The 23196-nt window shown below is 54.1% G+C and overlaps 2 protein-coding genes across 3 annotated transcripts; both read right to left on the reverse strand.

Moving 5' to 3' along the window:
- Nucleotides 1–1901: 1901 nt before the first annotated feature.
- Nucleotides 1902–13320, reverse strand: SUN2 (Sad1 and UNC84 domain containing 2). 2 transcript variants are annotated; one of them, XM_083859222.1, is made up of 18 exons: nucleotides 12824–13319; nucleotides 12324–12481; nucleotides 11589–11761; nucleotides 11307–11441; nucleotides 11021–11116; nucleotides 10734–10827; nucleotides 10477–10547; nucleotides 10091–10218; nucleotides 9517–9738; nucleotides 9359–9436; nucleotides 9228–9271; nucleotides 8000–8165; nucleotides 7687–7914; nucleotides 6561–6645; nucleotides 6355–6470; nucleotides 6053–6220; nucleotides 5544–5636; nucleotides 1902–5433 (listed from the first exon to the last, which is right to left on the reverse strand). In XM_083859222.1, exons 1-18 carry the CDS (start codon nucleotides 13067–13069, stop codon nucleotides 5320–5322), a joined length of 2415 nt encoding a protein of 804 aa, XP_083715348.1. In that variant the 5' UTR covers nucleotides 13070–13319; the 3' UTR covers nucleotides 1902–5319. The 2 variants fall into 2 exon arrangements, 1 of the variants encoding a protein (XP_083715348.1); XR_014589834.1 differs by lacking the exon at nucleotides 1902–5433 and having other exon boundaries at nucleotides 6053–6216; nucleotides 12824–13320.
- Nucleotides 13321–15055: 1735 nt separating this feature from the next.
- LOC310909140 (extracellular serine/threonine protein kinase FAM20C-like) lies at nucleotides 15056–20162 on the reverse strand (the record flags this gene model as incomplete). Its single annotated transcript, XM_083860705.1, has 10 exons — nucleotides 15056–15290; nucleotides 15374–15433; nucleotides 15543–15624; nucleotides 16313–16422; nucleotides 16528–16708; nucleotides 17009–17124; nucleotides 17292–17384; nucleotides 17891–17969; nucleotides 18050–18225; nucleotides 19684–20162. 10 exons carry the CDS (start codon nucleotides 20160–20162, stop codon nucleotides 15056–15058), a joined length of 1611 nt encoding a protein of 536 aa, XP_083716831.1.
- Nucleotides 20163–23196: the final 3034 nt, after the last annotated feature.

Raw genomic sequence — 23196 nt, forward strand, 5'->3', positions numbered from 1 at the left:
TCTAATCCTGCCTCCTCGCTTAGCTCTGGTGAGGACTGGAATTATCTTCTGCCAGCTTGTGGTGAGCTCTGGGAGTGTGGTAGCATTTTGAGGAGGAGGTGGCATCCTCAGCAAATCATGGCTCTCCCCAGCAGGCACAGTCAGGCTCGGTTTCTCTGAGGGCTTCCTCCTCCAATGAAGGACTTCTGTTTTAATTAGAGAGAGACTGCAAAGTTTCTGTCCCTCCTTAGCAGGTTGTTCCTGTTCCTCACTCTGTGTCACCTGTGTGAGTTCATTCCAGTTCACCTTGTGACTTGGGATAGGTTTCCAGATTGGCTGAGTAGCAGAGCGCATTTCCCGCTGCCAACACCAGCACTCCAAGAGCATTAAGAGGCACGGGAGAGGCGAGAAATGTGGTTTGGAGACAAGGGTCCTTTGCCTTAGAGACTGCAGTGGGTGGAAGGGGGAGGTCAGATAGTCCTTTTCCAAGCTATGTGCCTAAATACCAGCACTCTCCTGGCGAGGGAGGAACTATAGGCGGCTACAACACTAATAGCACCCACATTGCGAGAGGGTGTGAGGTGTGGCTAAGCAGGGCACGAGGGCCTGGCTTGTCTTCTGGCCCTGTAGCAGCATCAAACTGCATCTGATTTCACTGCCCTCTGCTTCTGAGGGGAGCAGGGAGCTCCAGGCGGTTTTCTCTTTTTCCATTCCTTGTGCTCCAAATGAAGGAGACTGCCGAGACTGAAAGAAGGTTCACTTCAATTTGTGTAAAGGAGGTGGTGTGATCTCTCTTTTGTGACCAGCATTTACAGATCACTCATGCTGGTGTGATCTATAAAATAAATTTTAAAAAGTTTGTTCCAGGTCCAAGTGTGTCTTCTTGATTTTTGTCCCTCTGGAAAACCAGGCTGAAAGCCAGAGGAAGTTTTCTTGGCACCAGGTTCCTTTGCCAGCTACAAGGATGCTGTGCTCATAGTGACGGCTGGGCAGGGCATGGTACAGCACAGGAGACCTGCAGCTGAGCCTCTGCACAGCCCTGACAGTTTTTAGTCTGGCCAAAATGAAGTGCACCTTGGTAGCAGAGTGGTAAAATGAGAACATGGGTGTGGCACGAGCTATGCTCTCCGAGCTGTGTGTGAATGGGTGTGAAGAACAGCTCTAGCAAATCACTTGGGGCCAGCTCCATGAGAGAAACTGCTACAGGGTGCAGCATTATCACAGCACTTGCAATGCCTGTGTACTGTGCTCCCTGGGATATGCACCTCACCTGTTTCTGCAAATACAGTGGAACTCTGCAGGGTCTCCTCAGTTGACCTCAGAGCTTCACAAAGGCTTTTTCTAGTCTGCACAGCCCTTTTGTAGATAAGCGTTGGGCTGTGGTAGCCAAAGATGAGGCTTACACAGCCCTTCTCCTGGAGGAAAGAGAGCAAGCCAGCAGAGAGCGAGCCTGGCCTTGGCATGGTCTTCTAGGAGGAGCTGCATGGTATTCCTCAACATAAGCCTTTCTCCAAGCCCAGGTTAAGCAGACAAGGTTGTGACCCTCCTCAGGCCAGTTCAATTTCCCGTTTTTCAGCCGTTCTCATGCTAAGGAAAATTAAATGTTTCCTTTCCGCCTGCTTTGTAGCTGATGAGTAGTTAACAGCTCATGTGAAAGGAAAGAGAAGCATGCAGATACCCTGAATGGGGGTTTATGTTAGGCTTTGCCCCTGCTAACTCAGCCTCATTTGCTGCTCCTCGGGGCCAACTGGGCTCTCCTCATGGTAAGGCAAAGGATGGGAGGGCTTGGGAGGTGACTGCAGAATTAGGACAGCCATGATACCACAGACTTAAGTCTAGTAGAAGTTTTTAGTCCCAAGGAATTGGAGGTTTTAGGATAAGTCTTGTTTTCAGCATTGTTTCAAGTAGTTTTTGCATCCTTAAGCCTGCTCAATGACAAGAGGGTAAGTTTGTTAACTGGCCCTAGAATTAGTGCATCAGGCTGGAAAATAAGGATTTGCCATAAAACTACATAGAAGAGCTCCAAGAATAGCTTTGTCTATCTACCAACTGTACATCATTCCCAACAGCACAATCAATTACAAAACATCCAAACCACTCGGGGCAGTTTTGGTATAATTTATGTCTTGGTCATTTTTCTTTTCTTCTTGCATAGGCATAAATTACAATCAGTTGATTAAAAAATAAAACAAAACAGTGCAGCATTTGCAACAGGCTACAGCATCAAACACAAACCCCTGTCTGTAACCATCTGTTTCTGCAGGGCTAATTTGTAACGTGTGTAGGGCAAACTGAGAGGGAGAATAGAGGGAAATGGAGAGGTAAAGAGAAATCTGCTCCCACAGCTGTTCTGCATTTCTCCCGCCTCACCAGGCTCATCTTCAGCATTAGATCGAGAAATAAATACCCCTGGGCAATGAAGCATATGCTGAAGCAGCAGGTTTCTGTCCCCTTTTCTTCTGCAGCTCTGGGATGTGCTGCAGAAATGCTGCAAGCTCCAATCTCAAGAGCCGGTGGCTCTGGACACTCAGCACAGCTGTTCAGGCTGCAGCCCAGCAGTGATGTTGAATTTGGGGGCTGAAAACCCATATGCAGCCCCAGCATATGTTCATGGGGATCCTCACACAGATGGCATGGTGACGCCTCTAAAACCAGTTTGAAAAGAGCACAAAGCCCCAGGATGAGCTCTCACTGGTGGCCCCAGGAAGTTTTACTTGGAACAGCAAAGATTTTCATGTCCAAAGGACATGCACTGTAAAGCCAAATGCTCCCTAACCCAGACAGAGCAGTTAACACCCATGTGGAAGGGGCAGAGATCCCACTACAACTCCATTTTGTTGGGGAAGAGGTCACCTTTCCTGCCTCCCACCAGCCTGATTTAACACAAAACCATTTTTTTCTTGGGCAAAGACCTTCTCTTGTCCTTAGAGTCCAAACCAGAGACCAGGGACCCAGAAGGAAGGCCCCAGGCTCATAGCTCTTGCTCCAGCAGCCAGTGAAAGGTGAGAAAAAGGGAGAGCTTAATCTTTGCCCTCTTTATGATTCAAATAAATACAGGAGCTGGTCTGCCAAACCCAGAACAGGTCTAGGCGTTCATAAAAGCACAACTCCATGTGCTCAGTGCACTTATGGACATGACTCCAAGGCAAGCAGCAGCTGTAGACAAGTTTAAAATAACTCTGGCTGTGGATGCCAAGAATTAAGACTATGCTCAATATAGGAGAGAATTTATAGTCCCTGGCTCTGGCTCCAGGTCAGCTTTCTCCCTGCAGCAGGGCCTCCCAGCTCTGCAAGAGGCTCCACAGGGTAATTTTAACCTGTTGGAGACAGGACCGTGCCCTCTGTGCTCACTTCCCCTGCTCGGAGCAAGGAGACCCCTTCAGATGGATGCCACCATCCTCACTCTCCCAGGCTGGCATGGAGGGAGTCAAGGCTCAGCAGCTCTGCCTGACGTCCATCAGGGGATGCTGAGACACTTTTTCAGCCCCTCCTCCTCCTCTATGCCTATATTGCTTCAAGCAGAGTGGGAATCAACACGTGGTTGATATCGTCAGGGGAAGGACGATACCAGACTGAAACACTGACCATGAGCCCTTGAGCTCTTTCAATGAAACAACACAAAGCTGAAGGCTGTTAACACCATCCAAGAACATAAGCCAAACTGTCATGCAGGCAGCCAGGAGCTGGAGAGGCCAAATGGCCCTAGCATTCCCCAGTCTGGGGAAGGGGAATCCTGTGCATCCTTCCTGCAAACCCCTGCTGTGCCTCCAACCATCCCAACAACACAGGCAAGATTTACATGCCCACTGCAGGCTGAACTCTCCCTCCTGCTCCAGGCCAGTCCTCCCACAGCCAGGGCTCATAAAACAGCATAATGCCAGTGAGGAGAGGTAGGAGGAAAAGGGAGCCCTTTGAAGAGAAAGGAGGTCAGCCTGCACCAACCATTTGCCATTAAGGACCCAAGAGCTGAGGGAGCCCTGCAGGCTGAGGTGGCTCTGTATGCTGGCACCTGCAAGTCCTGGCGATTGCCCTGTCTCCTGCCACAAGAACCCTACAAAGCCCTGGGGCAGCAACTCCCACTTGCTGCTAACAGTCAAGTATATACAGATGCAGCCATGGGCAAGCGGCCACAGCCACACATTGCAGTCTCAGAGGACATCTAGAGCAAGAAGGGCAGGAATACCTCCACAGCACCCCACCAGTAGCAGTGCACAGAGGACCCCAGCTTCCAAGCTCAGCTACCAAGCCACCAACAACATAAGGCCTGTATTTTAAACAGCTCTGCTCATCTCATTCTAGCTTATCCTACTGTGTGTGCTATTCTACTAAAAAAAAAAGCTCTAGCCGTCTCCGCATCTAAGCCACTCATCCAAGTGGCACCATGTAACATTCTCTGGTTAAGTACAAATTGCATGGAAAAAGTTTTTTTTTCCCTTTGTTACTACAACCCACCCCCCCCACAAAAAAACCCCAGCCCCAACACCCTAACTGGAAAATAGCTCCCCACTCCTCTTAAAAAAAAAAAAAAATCAGAACAAACCCCAAAGGAAAAGCAAGCAACAGAACTTTTCAATAGCATCATCAAGCTTAACACTGGGGAGGGCAGCCAGGGAGGCCAACAGCATCACCAAGACCCAACTCGGCTACTGTTAGCAGGAGGGCTTGAGTGGATGGACGGCAGCACCAACATGGGCTCTGCCACCAACACATGCCACACTCCTCTCCTCCTGCTGCCCCAAACCATTAGTTTTATGTTAATACTTCATTAATACTGTCTTATTTCCTCTCTGCCAGCCCAGCATTAGACGGCTGGAGATCTTTACCCAAACCAACACCAAGGCAAGAGAAGTGACCCTGTGTGGAGGTCACAATGGTGGTCATGCATGACTGGTAGCTTCCATCTACTGTGGCAGCACCAAGTCAGGCACCATGGTCGCATGCACCAATCCCTTGTACCAAACCCGCATGAAGCGCATCACAAAATGACACATCTTTCCCAAGCCCTGGCCATGCTAGAAAGGAGTGGGACAACAGGGAAGAGGGGTAGCGCAAACCCGATACAAAGTTAGCTTTAAAAGTTTAAATGTCCCATATGCACTGAAAACAAGCCAGGCTGCGCTAGGACCCACGTGGGATGCTCTTGCATCACCACCCCGGTCCTTGGAAGAGTGAAAGCCTCACCCCTTCAACACCAGCTCTTCTCCTCCCTCCAGGGGAGCAGCTTCCTGGGGCAGCTGCTGACACACGCCAGGATTTCTACGTTCGAAACAGTGAACCAGACACATCCCCTCCTGCTGTCAGCCCAACAGCATCCTTCCTCATCCAGTGCAGGGCTGGGGATCAGTGTGCCGGCTCCCCGTGCACGCGGAAACGGTAGATGCAAGTGTATTCAGGATGGCCCCAATTGCTCAGCACCCGGAGCTCCACCAGCTGGTATGTGCCAATGGAGTCACCCTTGGGGAGAAAAGAAAAACCTGATACCTTGAGGGCTCTCTAAGGCTCAGGGACCTCAGAGGCCCCATTTCTTTCTCAGTGGCCAGGTGCTCCAGGGGCAAAGCATTTACCTCCAAGTAAAATGTCTGGATGGGGTCGCCATCGTGGTTGTAGGTGAACTGTCCAAGGAGAAGGCCCTCCTCCTCTCCTTCTTCTTTTAAGCCCTATGGAAGGGCAGGGAGGCAGAAAGGGAGAACCAAGGGTCATCAGAGAGGGAGACCAGAGCTGATGCATACATCCAGGGCAGAAGAGGGAGAGGGAGACACAAGCGTGCTTGGCCCCTGCTCCTGCTCTTCCAGGTCAAAATAGACAAATGGGAACAGGGACCAGTGGGGAAGGATAAAGGGGGGGAGAAGACCAAAAGTTACACCTACTCAAGTGCGTTTGTCCCTGTGTCCCACAAACTGTTTCTGAAACCTGGTGCTGCCCCTCTCCCTACCAGTATTGCTTCTTCCTCTTATTTAGGGTAAGACTAACCCCTGAGCACCCCACAGCCAGATATGGGTTTTTTCAGCCATCCCTTCCAGCGCCCTCCCACTGTGTCTGTCCCCCCACCTCAGATCTGGGCGAGGGCACTCACATAGACAGCAAAGTCCTTGGGGGCACTGGGGATGGTCCCCCGTGGTGAGAGGGCCTTTGAGATGTGCTCCAGCGTCACGGCCGTGGGGCGGATAATGCTGGAGAGGCGGATGACAGCAAAGCCCTGGGAGCCACGAAATGCCCAGCAGTTCCCAGGGTTGACGTCTGGCTATGAGCATGGAAGTGAGACACCAGCAATTTTACCATCAGAATAATTTCTCTCCCACCAGCCTGGCTGCTGGCTTGGAGCAACAATCAAAGCCCAATAAAACCCCCATGAGAACAAGCCCACTCAGCGCCCACCTGCAGAATGACACGGGGGGACTGAGAGTGGTACCACAGGGGGATGCCAAACAAGCTCAGCAGTGCTGTGCGTGTCTCGTAGGTCTCTGAGCAGCGAGTGTTGATTACACTGGCCCCTGGCATGAGAGGGGATGGCAGCAGGTGAGCTGCATGCCAGCACCCTGTGGTCACTTCCCCAGGATGGCTGGCTTGTCCTGACCACCTACCTGCTGACTCGAGGGCATAGTCAACCATCCCCACACGGTCCTCACTGTAGCGCTTCAGGGCCTGGCCCACGATGAGATGCACTTGCTGCAGCGGGGGCAAAAGGCACAGGAGGGTGATGAACTGGGGCTGTTATCTTGCCCCCCACCCACCTGCCCCTGCAGGGACAGAGGGTGCAAGGACCTTCCCACAAGACAGCCAGCAGACAGAACAGCCAAGGGATGAATCACCGTGGCAAAAATGAGAGGACACGCATTTGGCTGGGAAGCCTTGTTAGAGTTGCTAAAAATACCCCAGGGGAGAGGAGCTGTGCAGTGAAGGGGCAGCAGCACCCAGGCACGCTGCACTTGCCTGTCCCCAAGAGGGGCTGGCCCAGAGGGAGGAGAGGTACCACCAGACACAACCTGACAGACCATCAGAATCATCTGCTGGTCCCTCCTGCCCTGTCCCACAAGACTGATGGGAGCTCCTCCCATCCAGAAAAGGAGAAGATGGCTGGAGCATCCATCCAGAGCAAAACCTAGCCTAAGGAGCTAGGACCCTGCAGCATTACTTTGGGTCTAAACTTTAAGGAGTACACAAAGCTTGCAGACTATGGAGACTGCTAATCCCAGCTTGACCCCTCCCTCCACTACCTCCACAGGGAATTGCCAGCAATTCTTTCCAAAGCAAGCAGGCTCATTTTTTCCCCTTGGTGTCATTCTGCTGAAATGCTTTGCACCAAACAACTCAGCAGTGCTGCTGGAAGAATAGGGATAAGCAAGATGCTCCACCATGGAAGCCTTGCTGGGACCTGTCCCACATTCCAGGTGAAGGATGCATAAGCAGAAGCTTGGATTTTAAGACAATAAGAGCCTTGCAGGGCTGCAGCTATTACCATCTGTGACCTCTTCCAGAGCACAGAGCAGGCACAAACTGAGAAGTGAGTGGCAGAGAAAGAGTTTCAAGGGTGCTCTTGCATCCTGTGAGCCCAGGATCAATATCTCAGCTGTGGGGGCTGTCCTTATGCCTCTGCCATCTGCCAGGCACACATGCCAGCCCCCTGCACACATGACTGTGCCCCTGCACAGTCCCTAAGCCCACACCTCATGACCACCTCATGTCCCTGGGGCTCAGGCCAGTACTCACCTCCTCTGTCACTCCTGCAGTCCCTCCTTGCCGCAGGGCCACTCCAATACCAGCTTGAGCATCCCGTGCTGAGAGTCTCTGGTCCTCCAGGACTTTTGCAAGGATCTTGTGCTCCAGAGCCTGGAGCTCTGCTTGCAAGTCCTCCCGCTGGAGGACAAAGGCAGCAGCACCATCTTGCTGGGACTGTGACAGGAACCTACTGATCCACACTGGGAACTGCGCTTCCACCTGGAACAGTGTGGACGGAGCTCAGCCCTGGAGCAGGGACCCTTGCTTGCCTTTCTGCCAAACAGGCTGGGGACGAGGGACTCACATCAGCTTGCACTGTCTTCAGTTGCTCCAGTATCCCCTCCACGTGCTTCCCCATCACTTTCTGGTCTGACTTGAGGCTTGCCAGCTCCCTCCTCAGCACTGCCACCTCCTGTTCCAGCTTGCCCACCTCCTGCTGGAAGGTCCTTCGCAGGCTCTCCTGCACTGAGCTGTGCCAAGAGAAAGGTAACAAAACCTCGTGCCAATAGGCCCAGTTTTCCCCTCTGCAAGCTGGAGGAAGAGGTTCATCCCACATCACCTATGCTCAATCCCATCTCCAGACCCAGTTTTAATTCCACTGGCAGTGACCTCTTCTACTGCATCCCATGGGAAAGCATCCTCAGCTCACCCCTCAGCTGAAGGGCCACATTCACAGGGATGCAAAATGACAGCGGCAAAGGTCATTTGCTGCCATTGCTCTTGGAGCCCTGCTGGCAGCCATGGAATAGCACGTCAGGTTGGAACAGACCACGGGGGATCCATTTGGTCCAACCTCCCTGCTCTACCAGGGTCATCCCAGAGCATATGGCACAGGATTGCATCCAAACGGTTCTGGACTATCTCCAGGAAGGGAGACTCCACAACCTCTCTGGACAATCTGTTCCAGTGTGTGGTCATTGCACAGTAAAGAAGTTTGTCCACATATTCAGGTGGAACTTCCTGTGTTATCACTTTCTACCCATTGCCTCTTGTCCTATTGCTTGGCATCGCTGAGAAGAGCCTGGCTCCATCCTTCTGACACCCTCCCTTCAGATACTGATAGATATTGGTGAGGTTCCTTCTCAGTTGTCTCTTCTCAAGGCTGAATAGGCTCAGCTCACCTTCCACATAAGAGAGATTCTCCAGTCCCTTCATCATCCCCATAGCCCTCTGCTGGACCAGCTCCAGGAACTCCATGTCTTTCTAGTACTGGGGAGCCCAGAACTGGATACAGCACTCCAGAGGTGGCCTCACTGGGGCAAGATTACCTCCCTCAACCTACTGACAATGCCCTTTCTAATGCACCTTAGGATAACACTGGCCTTTTTGGCCAGAAGGGCACAGTGCTGGTTCCCGCTGATACCCACATATGTATCTCCTTCCTTCCTTCCCCCACCAGCCTACGCCCTCTTGATCTCTCTGTTGTCCCAAACCAGGCCTACAAACCCCTCCTAAGCCTGGCTGAGGGAGATTCACCCAGGTACCTGCCTGCCCCTAACAGAGCAATGGCACTGCCCCACAGCCAGCGTTACCTCTGCCACTCCGAGCTCAGCTCCAGCAAGTGCGCTTCCATCTCCTACCGGGAAAAGGGGAAGGGGTGAGACCCATGACACCACTGGTGAGGGTGTCCTGTCCAGGTACCACCACATGCTTGTTTGCTCACCTGGGAAGCTTGGGCCGTCTTGCTCAGGCGCTCATCTAAATCTCTCTGCACTTGGGCTCGGAACGCATCCATCTCGCCCTGAAGGATGAGGAATAGGGTGGACTATCAAAGCCTGGACCTGCACACCCCCATCTCCCTGCATTCCTCGTGTCACTCACCTGGAGGTGGTTGGCCATATCAGTGCGGAGACGCTCCTTCAGCCCCGCATCCTGGCGGCTCACCAACCCCTCCAGCAGCGTAAGGATGTCCCCCGGGGGTGGTTCTCCCCCTGCTGCCACTGCTGCTGCCCCACGACGCAACTCCCACCGTGACAGCTCGGCCTCCAGTGCCTCAAAGCGCTTCTCCAGGGACTGGAAGCAAGCCAGGAGTCGGTGTCCCCCCTGCAGGGACAAAACCAGCATGTGATGCAGCTCCCCAGGGAAGTGCCTGTTCCACAGGACCCCTGTGAAGGGGGACCCTGACCACCCATTCCCCAGAGTCAGTGGCATCTTATTCATCTGTTGCTTCCCAGGAAATGGCAGATGTTCCCCCTGCTCCATCCCAGGGACATGCCAAGAGTGAGATGGCCACAAGCTGGGGGGGGGAAGCCAGTGTGGAGCCATCATCTGCCCCATTCTCCACCCTTCCTCATACCTTAGAAACAATTGTTCAGCCATGGATCACACTGTCCCAGCTCTCCCTGCAAGGCACTCATCTCACCTGAGCCATTATCATGCCTTTGCTGAAGCTTACCTGGTCCAGCGTGGTCAGGTCCCCTGCCCCAGGAACATTGGAGGAGAAGGAAAGTTTTCCAGCTCCCCACCACGGGAAGGAAGGCAGGCTGAGTGTCGATAGCCCATATGGGTAGAAGTACCAAGCTCCTGGGCACAGAAGGATGAGATAGTCAAAACCACAGGCAGGTAATGGGACAGAGCAGTGGACAGGGTGGACAGGGTGCAGAGGCTCAGCCATCAGCATCTCCGGGGATTACCAGAACACTGGCACAAGGATGCAGATGGACCAGGTTACCAGAAGACATAAGCACTGAGCTCCAGGCCATCCCATCTCCCAGCTGTGGCACTGGGATGCTCTGCACTGCCCCAGATCTCAGGGCAGCACATCAAGGGAGGGTAGCTCACCATAGGCTGCAGCAGTGAGGAGCAGGAGGAGCAGCAGCAGCTGCAAGGACCTCTTCAGACGTGGGTAGCGCCTGGAGCATGGAGAAGAAAGAAGTGCCTGGAGGACTGCAGCCACCTTCCATCATCTTGGGATGGGGGCCAGAGGGAAAGCAGAGATGACAAGACAACCACCACCCCAAAGGTGCCTCCCCTTTACAGGGTCCTGCAGGCTTTACCCACGCTTCCCCCATCCTGGTGTCCCCCCACAGCACACTCACCTGGAGAAGGGGACGCTGTCCAGGTGGGAAGCTGTGCCAGTGAGACGGTGCCAGGCCCCTTCCAGCCCTGAGAACAGCCACCCTATTAACTGAACTGCCAGGAGAAAAAAAACAAGCCTCAGAAGGAGTCCTGGCAGAGATGTCCCCTCCATGCCCAGGGGTAGCACCATGAGGGGATAAAACCCCTCCACCCAAACAGGGAATAGCACACACAGCACCTGGAGAATAGAGATGCTGACTAGCAAGAACACTGCTGGTAGAAGTGCCCCTGCCAGCCCTCCACTTACCTGGGGAGGTGAACACCTGCCAGAGGAAGGAGCCCACCTGGGAGGCTGCAGTTCTCAGACCTGACCCAGAGCTACTCTGGACTGAGAAATAGTGACCTGGAAAGGAAGCAGCAAGTCACCAATGCAGGCAGCATCCCAGTACATTGCCCACAGCAAAGGCTTTGCACTGGGGGTAGCATCTAGTGGGGACTGGCAGAACAATGGGTACAACCAGGCCATGGGCTGGGCCCCCTGGGGATGCCTCCCCTGCATTCCTGCCAGTACAGACAGACTAGTGCATCCCTACCAGTGTAGTCGTCCTCCGAGGAGTACCCAGACGAAGATGTGTAGGTGTCATATGTCTTGCTCTCTAGCACCCCATTGATCTTACTGGACTCAGTGTCCCCTGTGCCTCTTCTCCTCCTGGTGGAGAGCTCTCCACCTGGCCCAAAACACAGAATTCCACTGAAAAATCACCCAGCATCACTTCCAAAAGGGGCAACCCAGTCAGCCAGCCTGGGCAGTTGCCCCAACACTCCCCAGTGTCCAGGGAGGTCCCCAGCTGCTATAGGAGAGTGGAAGGGCTCACCCCAGTACGTGCTGCTGTCCAGGTCATCATCCAGCATGGAGCTACCCAGGGCAGCAAGGCCCTGACTGCCCCCCAGGTAGGACTCGCTCATCATGGACTCGCTATAGTAGGATGTTTGGGTGCTGGGGGCGGGAGTGAGGCGCTTTGTGCTACTCGATTTCCTCCTGATCGTCCTGCGGGAGGCGGGAATAGGCTCATCAGACATGTGTGGTTACAGGGGAAGGGGGGAGGAGTGGTCACAGTGCACCCATGGGGGAAAATCCCAATCCACCCCAATCTCTCGTCCAGCATTAGTTCCCTCCACACCGGATGGCGGCAGCTTTCGGAGGCTGCAACCTCTACTTTGCAGAGGCCTCCCGCCCGTCCCAGGCATCGCTTCCGCTCGCACCGCTGCGGTTTTCCGGCCGGCACTTACAGCGCACCTCCCTCTTTCCTCCCTCCTCCCTGTCGCCATCCAGCTGCAGCTGGGAGTTGGCACCCGGCCACCCACGGCAGGCTCCCGTGCCGGGCCCTTGGGGACACAGAGGTGGCTGGGCAGGGAGCGCGGGGCTTTGGCAGAGCAGGGGCACAGCCGGTGCCAAGGTGGCCATGCCGATATGCGTCAGGCTCACCGTCATGCTCCCTTCTGCAATCTATGCCCACACCTCACCCAGGAAGGTCCCTGGTGTGGGATGGAATGCCCCACCCCTGTCAGACTTGGGCAGGGGCGAGCCCCCCCTCGTGCCGTCCACTAACCTGCCGGCGGTCTCCTTGAAGGGGAGCTGTGTCCCACCCAGCAGAGATGCGCTGCTGCTGCTGGTCGTGGCATCATCGTCCCCGGGGTAATAGCGGGTGGTGACAAGGCGCTGGCTGCGGCGGGACATGGCCGCAGCACGGAGGGGGTCTCGGCTCACCTGGGGGCGGGGAGAGGGTGGGGGAGAGAAGGAAGTGGCAGTGGCAGGGTCCCTGGAGGGACGCACCCAGCGGAATCCCACTCGCAGGTACCCCACCCCTGTGGCCGGGGTCCCGAAGCTGGCGGCCGCGGGGTGCCCCAGGATGGAGCCGCCTCCCCGTAAAGGCCGATAAACCCCTTCGCCTCCTTTCCCCTCCGCGGACCGGCCGCGCGTGGAGCGGCTACCCCCGGCCCCTCCGCACCCCCGGCCGGACACATCTTCCCCCAAGGCCCCGGTACTGAGCTGGCCCCCACCCAAGCCCGCGGCTTTGCCCCCGCCGCACCATCCCCCTCGCAAACCCACCAGCAAGTGCCGCACAGCGGGAAACGATCCCCTCCGTCCTTCCCGGCCGCTCTCGCCGCGGCCGCCGCTCCCTTTTGTTTTGCGGGGGAAGGCGGCACCCGCTTCCCCGCCCTCCCCCAGGACACCCCCGCCGCCGCCGCCCCGCCCCGCCCGCCGCCGCCAGCGGAGAGGGGGGGCAGACACCGCTCTGGGAATCTCTTTATCACCATCATTATTGCTATTTATTATTATTACCGCCACTGGCATATTCTTTTTATTTCATTTTTTTTCATCATTGTGGGGGGCCGATGATAAGGGCCCATCCGCACTCTGCTGCCCACCGGGACCTGGTCCCCAAATACCTCAGCCCTGAGGTTCCTCCCGCCATGCCCAGCACGGACAGCAGTCAGCCCACGCTGCCAGCCAAGAGTGTGGGTGCCAGCCCAAAATGGGAGCTCCCAGGTGCCAGGCTGCACCCCAGCCCCCTTGGGGTTTTGCTGGGGTGGCTGGTTTGCTGGTCCTGGTGGAGTGGAAATCCCCGTACCCCACGCACCACCCGTCACGACGACACGGCCGAACCTATCCCTGGGGCGTGGGCAACCCCCGCTCGACACCCGTGTGCCAACACAACCTCGACTGGGCAGGCGTGTTCTGCTGCTCCCGGGGCCACTGGGCCCAGACATCCCGCTGCCATCGCTCTTTCCCCACGGGTGGCTGGGCAGGCTCTTCAGGGGCGTGTGAGCCAAATGAGGCTGCTCTCATGGGACCTTGAACTGCTGCGGCACGGCTGGGACCTTGTGCAAACTCACCAGGCTGAAAAAACAGCCACCCCCGCCTTTTGAATCTGACGGGTCCTTGGAAAAAGATTTGCCGGGGGGAGCTCTGAGAGTCAGGGCAACTGGCCACCTGTGTCTGGATGCGGTTGTTTAGGCTATATTTATGCAGGAACGGTCCCCCTGGCTTTGGGTATGGGGCAAAAAGGTATTTATATAATATAAAGAGAAAAAAAACCCAAAAAACTAAGCTTGCAGAAGGGAAGGAACCTATTGCAAAAGAACCATGAAACCTTTTCCTCCATGTGCCCCCTTTGGCACACAAGCCAGGGCTGTGGCAGGAGGATGTGCTGTCAGCATCAGGGGGAGGGCACACCGCAACAAACCCCAATTCAGCGTCCCCAGTCCCGTTGTGTAACGCACACAGATCCTCTTTGTCTCCCTTTTTTTTTTTTTTTTCTTCCTTTTGAGCCCATTTTTTGTTCCAGCCAAAATCTCTGCCTAGCTTTTCCAGCTCCATCTCCCACTGTGCCAGCTGCCCTTTTTCACCCTTTCTCGTGGCTTCCCATCCCTTTGCAAGTGTCTGGCTGGGACAGAGGACATCTCTCCTCCCCAGCGACACCTTTATCTCTGGCCATGCAGATGGCAATCCCATATCCCAATCTGGGTACACTGGCAGTAGCTGTCACAATGGCACCTGCTCCAGGTGACATAACCTTGCATGGATTAACCCCCCCGGGAGGCTCAGGGGATAAGCTGGGTGCAGAGCCACCAGGCACTAAGTAGGGTGCACAGTCCCAGGTTAATCCATCCCCTCCTCAGGAGCCACTTTTTTGTGTGTGATGGGAGTCAGTGGCAGTTCCCAGAGGATTTGGGAAGATGTTCTGAGGGGAGTGGGGTTTGTCCTTGCTGCATTCCTGGTCCTGTGGAGGAGGTGGTGATGCCAGAGCTATAGGAGTTTTTGAGTGGGTGTGGGAGGATGAGGGCAAAGATGAGTGGTATGTAGCTGGGAGCTTCTGCCTCATTTTCCCCACACCAGCAGTGAGGAATCTCAGATCTCTTTTTGGGGGTCACCAGGGCATGACCATGCTGTGGGTGGGGCAGAAGGAAATTGCCAGCTGTTCCAGTTTGGCAGCTCTTGCTGGAGAAAGGCAGGAAAAATCCCTACCCTTTCCTAAAAGGCTTTGGAGGGCTGAAGTGACACATCCAGGCAGACAAGGACAGGGCAGGGCTGGGAAAGCAATCTTGGTGGGAAAGATCACAGCTCATGTCTTCTCCACTAGGCCAACCTTTTTATTTAAATTTCCTCCCTGTCCCAGCTATCCTTGTAACCTGCTTTCCTGGTTCATCACGCTACCAGCTCCAGTGCCACCTGATGCTGATGCTGATGCTACAAAGAACCAGAGGTGCACATCCATCCCCACATCATCCTCAGCAGCACACCAAAACAGCCCAGTCAAGCAGGGTACCCAGCCCCTCATCACACCCATGACCCCACATCATCCACAAGCACCTCTTCCTGGCGGGCTGCCCTGGCCAGGCAGTGTTCCACCGCCACCAGCACCTTCCCCAGGCGCCGGTCCAGTGCCTGCAGGTGGGGCTCAGCCAGGACAGGGGCCAGCAGATCTGCAGCCAGCGCCTCTCGCAGCACATCACTCAGGCGATAGGGCTGGGTGGCCAGCAGTTGCAGCCGCAGGTAAGTGGACTTCTTGATGCTGCCAGAGATGAAGAGGGAGAGGTCTCAATAGGAGGAGCCTCTCCCCAACAACAGATCCAGGGTGGGTGGCAGGCCCCTTACCTGCAGCATTGCTGGAGAGGGGCCAGGATGGACACTTCATCGCGTGAGTGTGTGCCAAAACTAGGGGTGCGGAGAAGCCCATAAGGATGTGTCAGGGTGGCATTTTGGCATGACTGGAGGTCTCCCCCACCCTTTGCTGTGGTTGCTGGCCCCTACTCCCCAACTTTACCCACGACCGTTGTCCAGGTGGAGCAGGAAAGTGTCATTCCCAAATTTCTCAAAGGTCTCGTAGTGGTGCCGGTCCATATTGCCTGTGGTGGGCCAACAAATTTGTCATCAGGTTCTGGGCTGGGAGATGAGAGCAGGGACATGGACCACTCTCCTGGTGTGAGAATAAAACCCAGAGCCTGGGGAAAAGGGTTGGAGGTACCTCTAAGGTATCCATCGGGTGGCCATGGCTGTACAGGGGAACTGAGCAGAGACCACATGGCCTCCAGGCCTCTTCTCATCCCAGCAGCCCCACAGAGGAACAACAGTGGCAAATGGAGCAGAAGTAATGACAAAGGCATGGCTGGGTGGTCAGGAATGAGGAGATGGTAAAGTCTCCCAGTCAGATGCAGGTGAGGGGGCAATGCAGGGAGGAAGAAATGGCCCAGGGAGAGGAGAGAAGAGGCAGCAAGAGCCCTGGGCAGCATCATCTCCACCTCTGTCTCTCCAGGGGCTGCTTGTGAGAACATGCTGGAAGATGCTTCCCATGTCCAGGGCATTCAGCTGGGGTGTCCCTGGAATCTCTTGACCTTCAACTTTGAACTTTCCCATTTCTGCCCAGGAAATGCCCTGGTGGCACAGCCCTGTGCTTTTATTATGGGTAAGACTGCAGCTCACTGCAGTTTGGCCAACAAAACTCACAAGGCATGGCACCACATGGCATAGAGCCATTTGGGCCTGTTGGTCCTAAAGGACCTCCACAGCCCCCAACACAGGCACAGAGGGGCTCACCCATGAGGAAATCGAGAATCGTCATGTCAATGAGGTCAAGGAGGCGATGGCCCCTGTCATAGGGTGGTGTCTCTCGCACCTGAGCGCAGTAGTTGGGGTTCAGCTCCCACCTGGTGGCAGAGGCAAGGGAGGGCAATGGGGCCATGAGAGCAGCTGTGGAGATGCCTCCTCCCATCCCATGGCTCTGTCCCCACACCCCCCATGCCCCATCTCACTCAGCCTTCTTGCTCTTGTGGTAGGAGCGGCGCCAGGGGCTGCGCCAGGAGCGGCGCTTGGCCAGGGTCTTGTCAGGGAGCAGGGCAGCCATGGAGCCCTCCAGCCGGTCCGGTTTGCCACAGAGGGCATGCTCAGTGGAGCAGTAGTAGGAGCACTCTCCGTAGAAGCAGACGTTACCCGCTGGCCATGGGGACAAAGCAAAGGTTGACAAAGAGAAGGAAGGCAATGAGCCTGTTACCCCCAGGCAGAATGGTCCAGCAAGCAGCCAAGGGAGGATGCTCCATGCACTCTGGCCATCTGCCACCAGCAAAGCAATGGCAAGGGAGGCTGTGAGGAGCAAAGGCCTGTGGCAGGCTACCCATGGGAGCTTGAACAGTTCCCAGCAGGATAGTTTGTCTGAGTGTGGGCGCAGCAGTAGCCAGCTCCAGGTGAGCTCCATCCAGGTGGCCACAGGAGAGGACAGAAAGCATGAAAGCTCACCTGGGGAGATGAAGAAAGTCTTGGCCAATTTCTTGTCTGTGGTGATATCCCGAATTTCCTTTGTTATGTTGATCAAACGGCCAGAAACTGGGGGGATTCGCCTGAAATCCAGGATCCTGAAACACAGAACTTGGAACCATTTCTTACTGACCTCAGCTGGTTTAATAACAGCGAGTTATTAAAACTGACAGAAGACACAGGTATCCCTCACAACAGGGAGCGAGAGGTGGGATGAAGGAGCAGTTTCTCTGGTGCTTTGCCAGTACGCAAAACTTATGCTCACCTGTCCAGGTGGAAGGCTGCAATCTCTGCATTGTGCCGTTCAAAGTCTGAGAAGTAGAAGAAATCAATGGGGGTCTCCTGGTCCCGGGTCTGCCTGGAAGGAGAGGGGACAGTGGAGGCAATCATTATGGATGGGGTCACTCCAAGCATGGGATCAGTTCCAAACCACCACTCACCTTGTGTTCCCTGGTGACACTGGAGACACAGCCAGACCCAGCCTCCTCCAGTCACTTCCTGATGAGTGGGTGGCTCCAAGCCCCCTATCCAGACTCCCACACAACCCCTTGCCTCCAAGTCAAGGGTGGGGAAGCCCTTCATGGACTGGAGGCTCCTGGATGGTCCTCATGGACCACCTTCTTCTTTCTACCACTGGAGGTCACTACCCCATCACAGGCTGCATCCAGTTTGCAGCAAGTACGGCCAGGGAAGGCAAGAGAAATGGGGCCATTCACCTCACCTCAGTTTTGGAATGGAGGTGCTGAAGCAAGGCAGCACATAAAGCATTTCTCCATTTCTCCCTCCATGACTCCCTCTGGCCACTCCTCACTACCTAACAGGGCCGTGTAGGTGAGGTATAGGGTTGTCCCAGGCTCTACTCACTTCATGGGCTTGAAGAGGGCCTGCCCATAGTTTGGGAACGTCATGATGAGCTTGAGCTGGGTCCCGCCGGACTTCTGGACTGAAAGAAGGCACATGGGAATGAGGGAGGCAGGCAGCAGGGCAGGGGTGTGGACAGGGATACAGGCAGGGAGGTGGTACCTGAACTGACAATCCTTTGCGTGGCCAAATCCTGGAGAAGCATGGGCAACAAGGGGTCCTGTCGGGGGTACAGCTCATAGCGATTAATGCCGATGTGGAATTTGAGCCAGGTGGGGTAGGCGTCATAGGCTGTCTTCCCTGTCAGGAGGAGCGTCTCGGCTTTACTGCTGCTGACCCTGCAGCCCAAAATCCACCACCACCCCAACAACAATGACAGCTTTTAGTCAGGACAGGATGGGTCCCATGTCCCCAGGCCCTTCCTGGGAGCCAGTGCATGGAGGGTGAGGTAGGGAGAAAGCCCAGAGCAAGCCCTGGATGGGTTCCAGGTTTCATGGTGGTAGAACTCCCTGCCCATTCAGCCTCCATGGGGCTTTTGGCACCTGGCAGATCCCACCCAAAGCTGGTGGCCAGGAAGACCCACCAGCATGGCTGGATTGGACACAGTGTCTTCCCTCCATCCCCCATGGAAAATCCCTGGGTTGATCTGCTTCTCTCATCCATGCATTTATTCCCCTGCTGGAACAGATCATCTCATTGTTTTTTCCTAAGGGATTGGCTCCCAGGAGTACAGTCTGCTACACCCCTCCATGTGATTAATGGGGACACATGTGTGCACACATGTGGAGTAGCATGGGCTTTGCAGCCATTCCCAGCACTGACCTGAACTCCAATCCTCAACAACCCATTCCCCTTGAGTGGGTTTCCCTAGGGGGATAAGTTTGGGTCAGCACTATCCCTGTCCCCCTGCATCCTGCAAATTTGCCATTTGCTGGCATCCAAGGGAGCCTCTGGGGTATCTGCCCAGCCTCTGTGCTAGGTGCACAGAGGCACTGCAATGGGACAGTTAAGCCAGGGTATCTATAACCCATATCCATGCCTCTCTCTAAGAAAACACAGACTGTGCATTGATTTCATCAAACCAGACCCAAGGCTACCCATAGGTGGTCCTCAGAGACAAGGCAAATGCCCATTTGTGGAAGCCAGCTCTTAAGCCAGCTTTTTTTCTCTCCCAGTTCTAGCAGGCACAATTTTTGAAAGGTGTCCTTTCCATAAGGAAGCTGCTATGTGTTACAATGCTAAAGCTTTTAATATCTTCCCTTCTAATTAGAGGTTAGTAGTCCAAAGATAAAAATAGACAGCCGTCAGCAGTGAGCTCACCATACAGCCAAACCTAAAGAGGTCAGGCAGTATCCTACAAAATGCAGGACAGGAATGGTCTCACGGTTAGAGGTAACCTACATTACAGGCTTTGCATCTCCAACATACCGCGAGAGGAGGATAAAACTGGTTAGAAATCTGGTGCAGGGACTTCCTCATATACAGAGAGAGATACTATGGGCTAGTCTGCACTGGGGAAGAGAAGGAGCTGAGGAGATCACCTAATAGATCCATAAATACAATGAATAATTCAAGAGTCTCCTTTAGCTTTGCTGTGTGCTATAAGCTTATGGGTAGCAGCCAAAAAATTCAGGGCTAGTAGAGGATTTAAGATGTGAGAAGAGCATGCTTAGCAATGTGGGCTCCTCTGGGGTAGGATGCTGATTTACATAAGGACACTACATTTGGCCCCTGCTGCTTGTCCCCTCAAACCCACATATCCCCCAAATGCAAGCTAGGGTTGAGCTGCTCCTCACCATTCATCACTTCTGCTGCTGCGCAGGCTGAACTTCTCCGTGGGGTTGATGATAAACAGCTTGTCTTTCTCTGTCACCTCTGGGACTTGGATGTTGTAAAGAGGATGCTCGAAGAGCGCGGCCAGCTTTGATCCCTTGGTCCACCCTGCATTCCCCTCTTCATGCTGCTGCTGGACCCCTGGCTCTCCAGCCCTCAAGTGCAGCCCCATTATCTGTGGCTGGGAACTTTTCTCCAAGGAGCTGTTGCTTCCACTGAAATCCTGAAGGATTCGCAGGCTCAGCTTTTTGTGTCTGGCCGGCATGGGGCTGCCTGACGGGACACCCACAGCTTTTGATGCTTTGGTATCGCAGGTGCAGGGCCTGTGGGTTGTGGGGAGAGCAAAATCCATCACCAGGTGCACAAGAAGGGCCAAGAGCAGAAGAAGGAGAAGGCTGATTTTAAATTTCCTCTGGAAAAGCATTTGCAGCCGGCACCGCATCCTTCCTCACACAAAACACTTGGCAAGTGATGGGCACCCACAACAGGTTAAAAATGTTGGTGTGGCTGCAGCCTCTGTGCAAAAATAGGAGAAAGGTTTCCTGGATTTAGAGCATCACAGCAAAAGAGCAACTGGTGCAAGAGCAGAGTGGCAGGAAAGATCTGTCACCACAGCACCTCATGGTGTGACACCACCAGGATGGGACAGAAGGTTGCGGTGGGGTTTATCAGCTCTGCTAAGGGTCAAGCTGGCACTGCCAAGGTTAGAGTAAACAGAGCAAGTTCCAAATCAATAGCTGCAACACTGGCTCAGGGAGAGCAATGGCTGCAGATGACTCCCCACTGTCCTGTCTCTCTCTCTGTGCTGTCACCTGCACAGGGCTGCAGAACATTTTCTTGAATACAGGGCATTAAAATGGTTCTGCCCCTCTGCAGCACACACCTTGCCAAGCACTGTGTAGCCCCATTCCCCATGTTCATCAGAGCTGCACTCTCAGAATCCAGAAGAATTGTTTTCCCATAAAACAGGGAAAAAAATGCTTGGCCATACCAATTTTATCACCCTCCCTCATCCATTGAAAACCAGTTGTACTCAAGCCCCCTCTCAGAAACCACATAGTTTCCACAAAACCCATAAACCATACAGTTTCCTGTAGAAAACTGGATAAAACAAAGGGGATGTGAGTATTCACATTGCTGTGAGGGGAAATGCTGGGCAGGCAGTGTAAGGAAGGGCTACGAGGCATGTGAATTTCAGGGGGAGGGATGTTCCCAGGGCCTCTAATGCAGGTAGGGGAGGGCAGGCAGGCAGGAGTGGGGGTACTGCCTCGGGCATGAACACAGAGGGGCAGTGGGATCACCAAGTGCTGGGGAGGACTGTCAACTTGTGGAAGAGAAGAGCTTTTTTTTTTTTTTTTTTTTTTTTTTTACAAGAAAATCGCTTTTTCAGTGACACCCAGAGACACAGAGCTGGGATGTGTGCACAAAAATGGTTCATGACTTGTAGGGGTGGAGCATTGTATTTGATAAACGACAGAGAAGCACAGGACCACCTGCAATAAGTCTGGGGGCTGGGGCACAGTCCGGCACAACATTTCTTTTCTCTTTGATCTTCCAAAGGATGCAGAAGGCATGTGAAATCCCATACATTATGTAGTCCTTCCTTGTCACGTGACGCACCAGCAGCCAGCTTGAAAATGCTCGCTCCCAGCCAGGGAAGGTATGATGATCAGTGGGCAGGAGGGGATATTCTGGAGACACCGCCCCCCCCCCCCCCTTTCTGCTGCCATCCCTGAGCTTCCTTCTTCGCACCGTCGTGTGCCGGCTCCTTCCGTGTGTCTCGGTCCCCTCCCAGGCGGCCCGCTGGGAACGCGGTGTCCCCGGTGTTCTTGGCTCGCGTGTCCCACGACGCGACAGTTGCCTGGAAACCGCCTCCGGCTGACACCATCACCGCCCCAGATTCAGCCAGCCCCGCGTTCCTGAGCCTTCTGCTAACAAGATGGCCGAGGAGAACCGGGGCAAGCGAGGCGGAGGAGTGCTTTCCAGCCCGGCTGGCGAGCTTCAAGCCCCGCAGAAGGAACTGGTGGAGGGGAGCAGATGGCTTCCCTGGGTGGGGGAACACAGCGTCTTGCTCCGGGAAGTTTGCTGAATTCAGTCCGGACACACGGTTCAGACAGAAGGTCTCTAGGAAGGGCTGTAGCTGGAAAATAGGATCATTAGGCCACGGCTCAGGGGAAAAAAAAAAAAAAAAAAAAAAAAAAAAAAAAAAAAAAAAAAAAAAAAAAAAAAAAAAAAAAAAAAAAAAAACCACCACCAACGCCGTGTACTAACTGATAGCATCAAAGGAGCTGGGCTCAGCTTCTGGAGCAGGGCCACGGATTTCATTATTCCAGAGCCAGCTCCGAAGAGAGGGAGACCTCCTTCTTCCAGTGCCCCAAACTAGCTCCAAATGGGGCTGGAGGGGATAGAAACCTCCTTCTCATGTCCTTCAGTCAGGTGGGCACAGGGACCCTATGGGCTGAAGCGACCCTACTGACTGTTAGTCCCATTCCTAGATAATGAAACTTGCGATCCTACCTCCTCACTCTGATTTAGCATCCCACTGGAAAACAAAGGCAAGGGGCTTAGTTGAGGCATTTGCCATCCTTAGCACTTCAATGCTGGTATAAATATTACCTGAAAGATTTTTTCATCGAGTCAGACATGAGCCTGCAGCAACAGAGAAGAGCAGGAGACCTTCAAAGTCTGCCCTGATCACCCGACAAGCACTTCAATGTACTTTGTTGCCATGCCACCCTCACAGAGATGTGGTTGAATTTGCACCTCTTTCTTCTCATCTCCCCCCTCCAGCTCTTCCTCCATCTTCCCAGCAGGTTCAAATCACCCTTGGGGCGGAGGGTGATCCGTACATCCCTACAGTGAGGTACATCCTCACTGCTGGCTCCAAATCGGGACTCATCAGCAGCTGATAATGATGTTCCCATCTCCCCTCAGCAGGGAGGGATGAAGTCATGAGGCACAACCTCTGAGCTGCTATCACAGCTCTAGGGAACGGGTGGATAGAAAGAGTCATTTTGGCTGCCACCCATCCATCAGCCTGAGTTTTTAAATCTCATTTTCTATATCTGACTCAGCCTGATGCTTTGATGGGTAATGGCAGCAATATGCAGGGGGGCAAGTAATGAGAGGGAAACACAATAGCAAGCAAACTGTTGCCAACTTTCCATTTTCCACTGAAAATCCATAAGGAAAAATCCTCCAGCAACTGAGAGCAGTTTTATAGTAAAAAGCAGAGAGGCCGTAGAGGCTCCAAAGCCTCATAGAATCATAGTTTGGGTTGGAAGGGACCTTTAGGGATCACCCACTCCAATGTCCCTGCAATGACATGGGGCACCTTGAACTAGATGGTATTGCTCAGACCCTCATCCAACCTATCCCTGAATGCTTCCAGGCATGGGGCACCCACCACCTTTCTAGGCAACCTGTTCCAGTGTTTCACCACCCTCATTCTAAGACTTCTTCCCTTCCCTATATCC

This window comes from Zosterops lateralis (assembly GCF_965231275.1).
Source record: "Zosterops lateralis genome assembly, chromosome: 4".
NCBI lineage: Eukaryota > Metazoa > Chordata > Aves > Passeriformes > Zosteropidae > Zosterops > Zosterops lateralis.

Excerpts from the sequence above, each read along its gene's own strand:
- SUN2 (XM_083859222.1), bottom strand. The coding sequence starts at position 13,069 with ATGCCAGTGGCGGTAATAATAATAAATAGCAATAATGATGGTGATAAA. Across the intron at positions 6,471-6,560 it reads CTATGCCCTCGAGTCAGCAG|GGGCCAGTGTAATCAACACT; the intron begins GTAGGTGGTCAG and ends CTCTCATGCCAG. Across the intron at positions 5,434-5,543 it reads TCCAGACATTTTACTTGGAG|GGTGACTCCATTGGCACATA; the intron begins GTAAATGCTTTG and ends TTTCTCCCCAAG.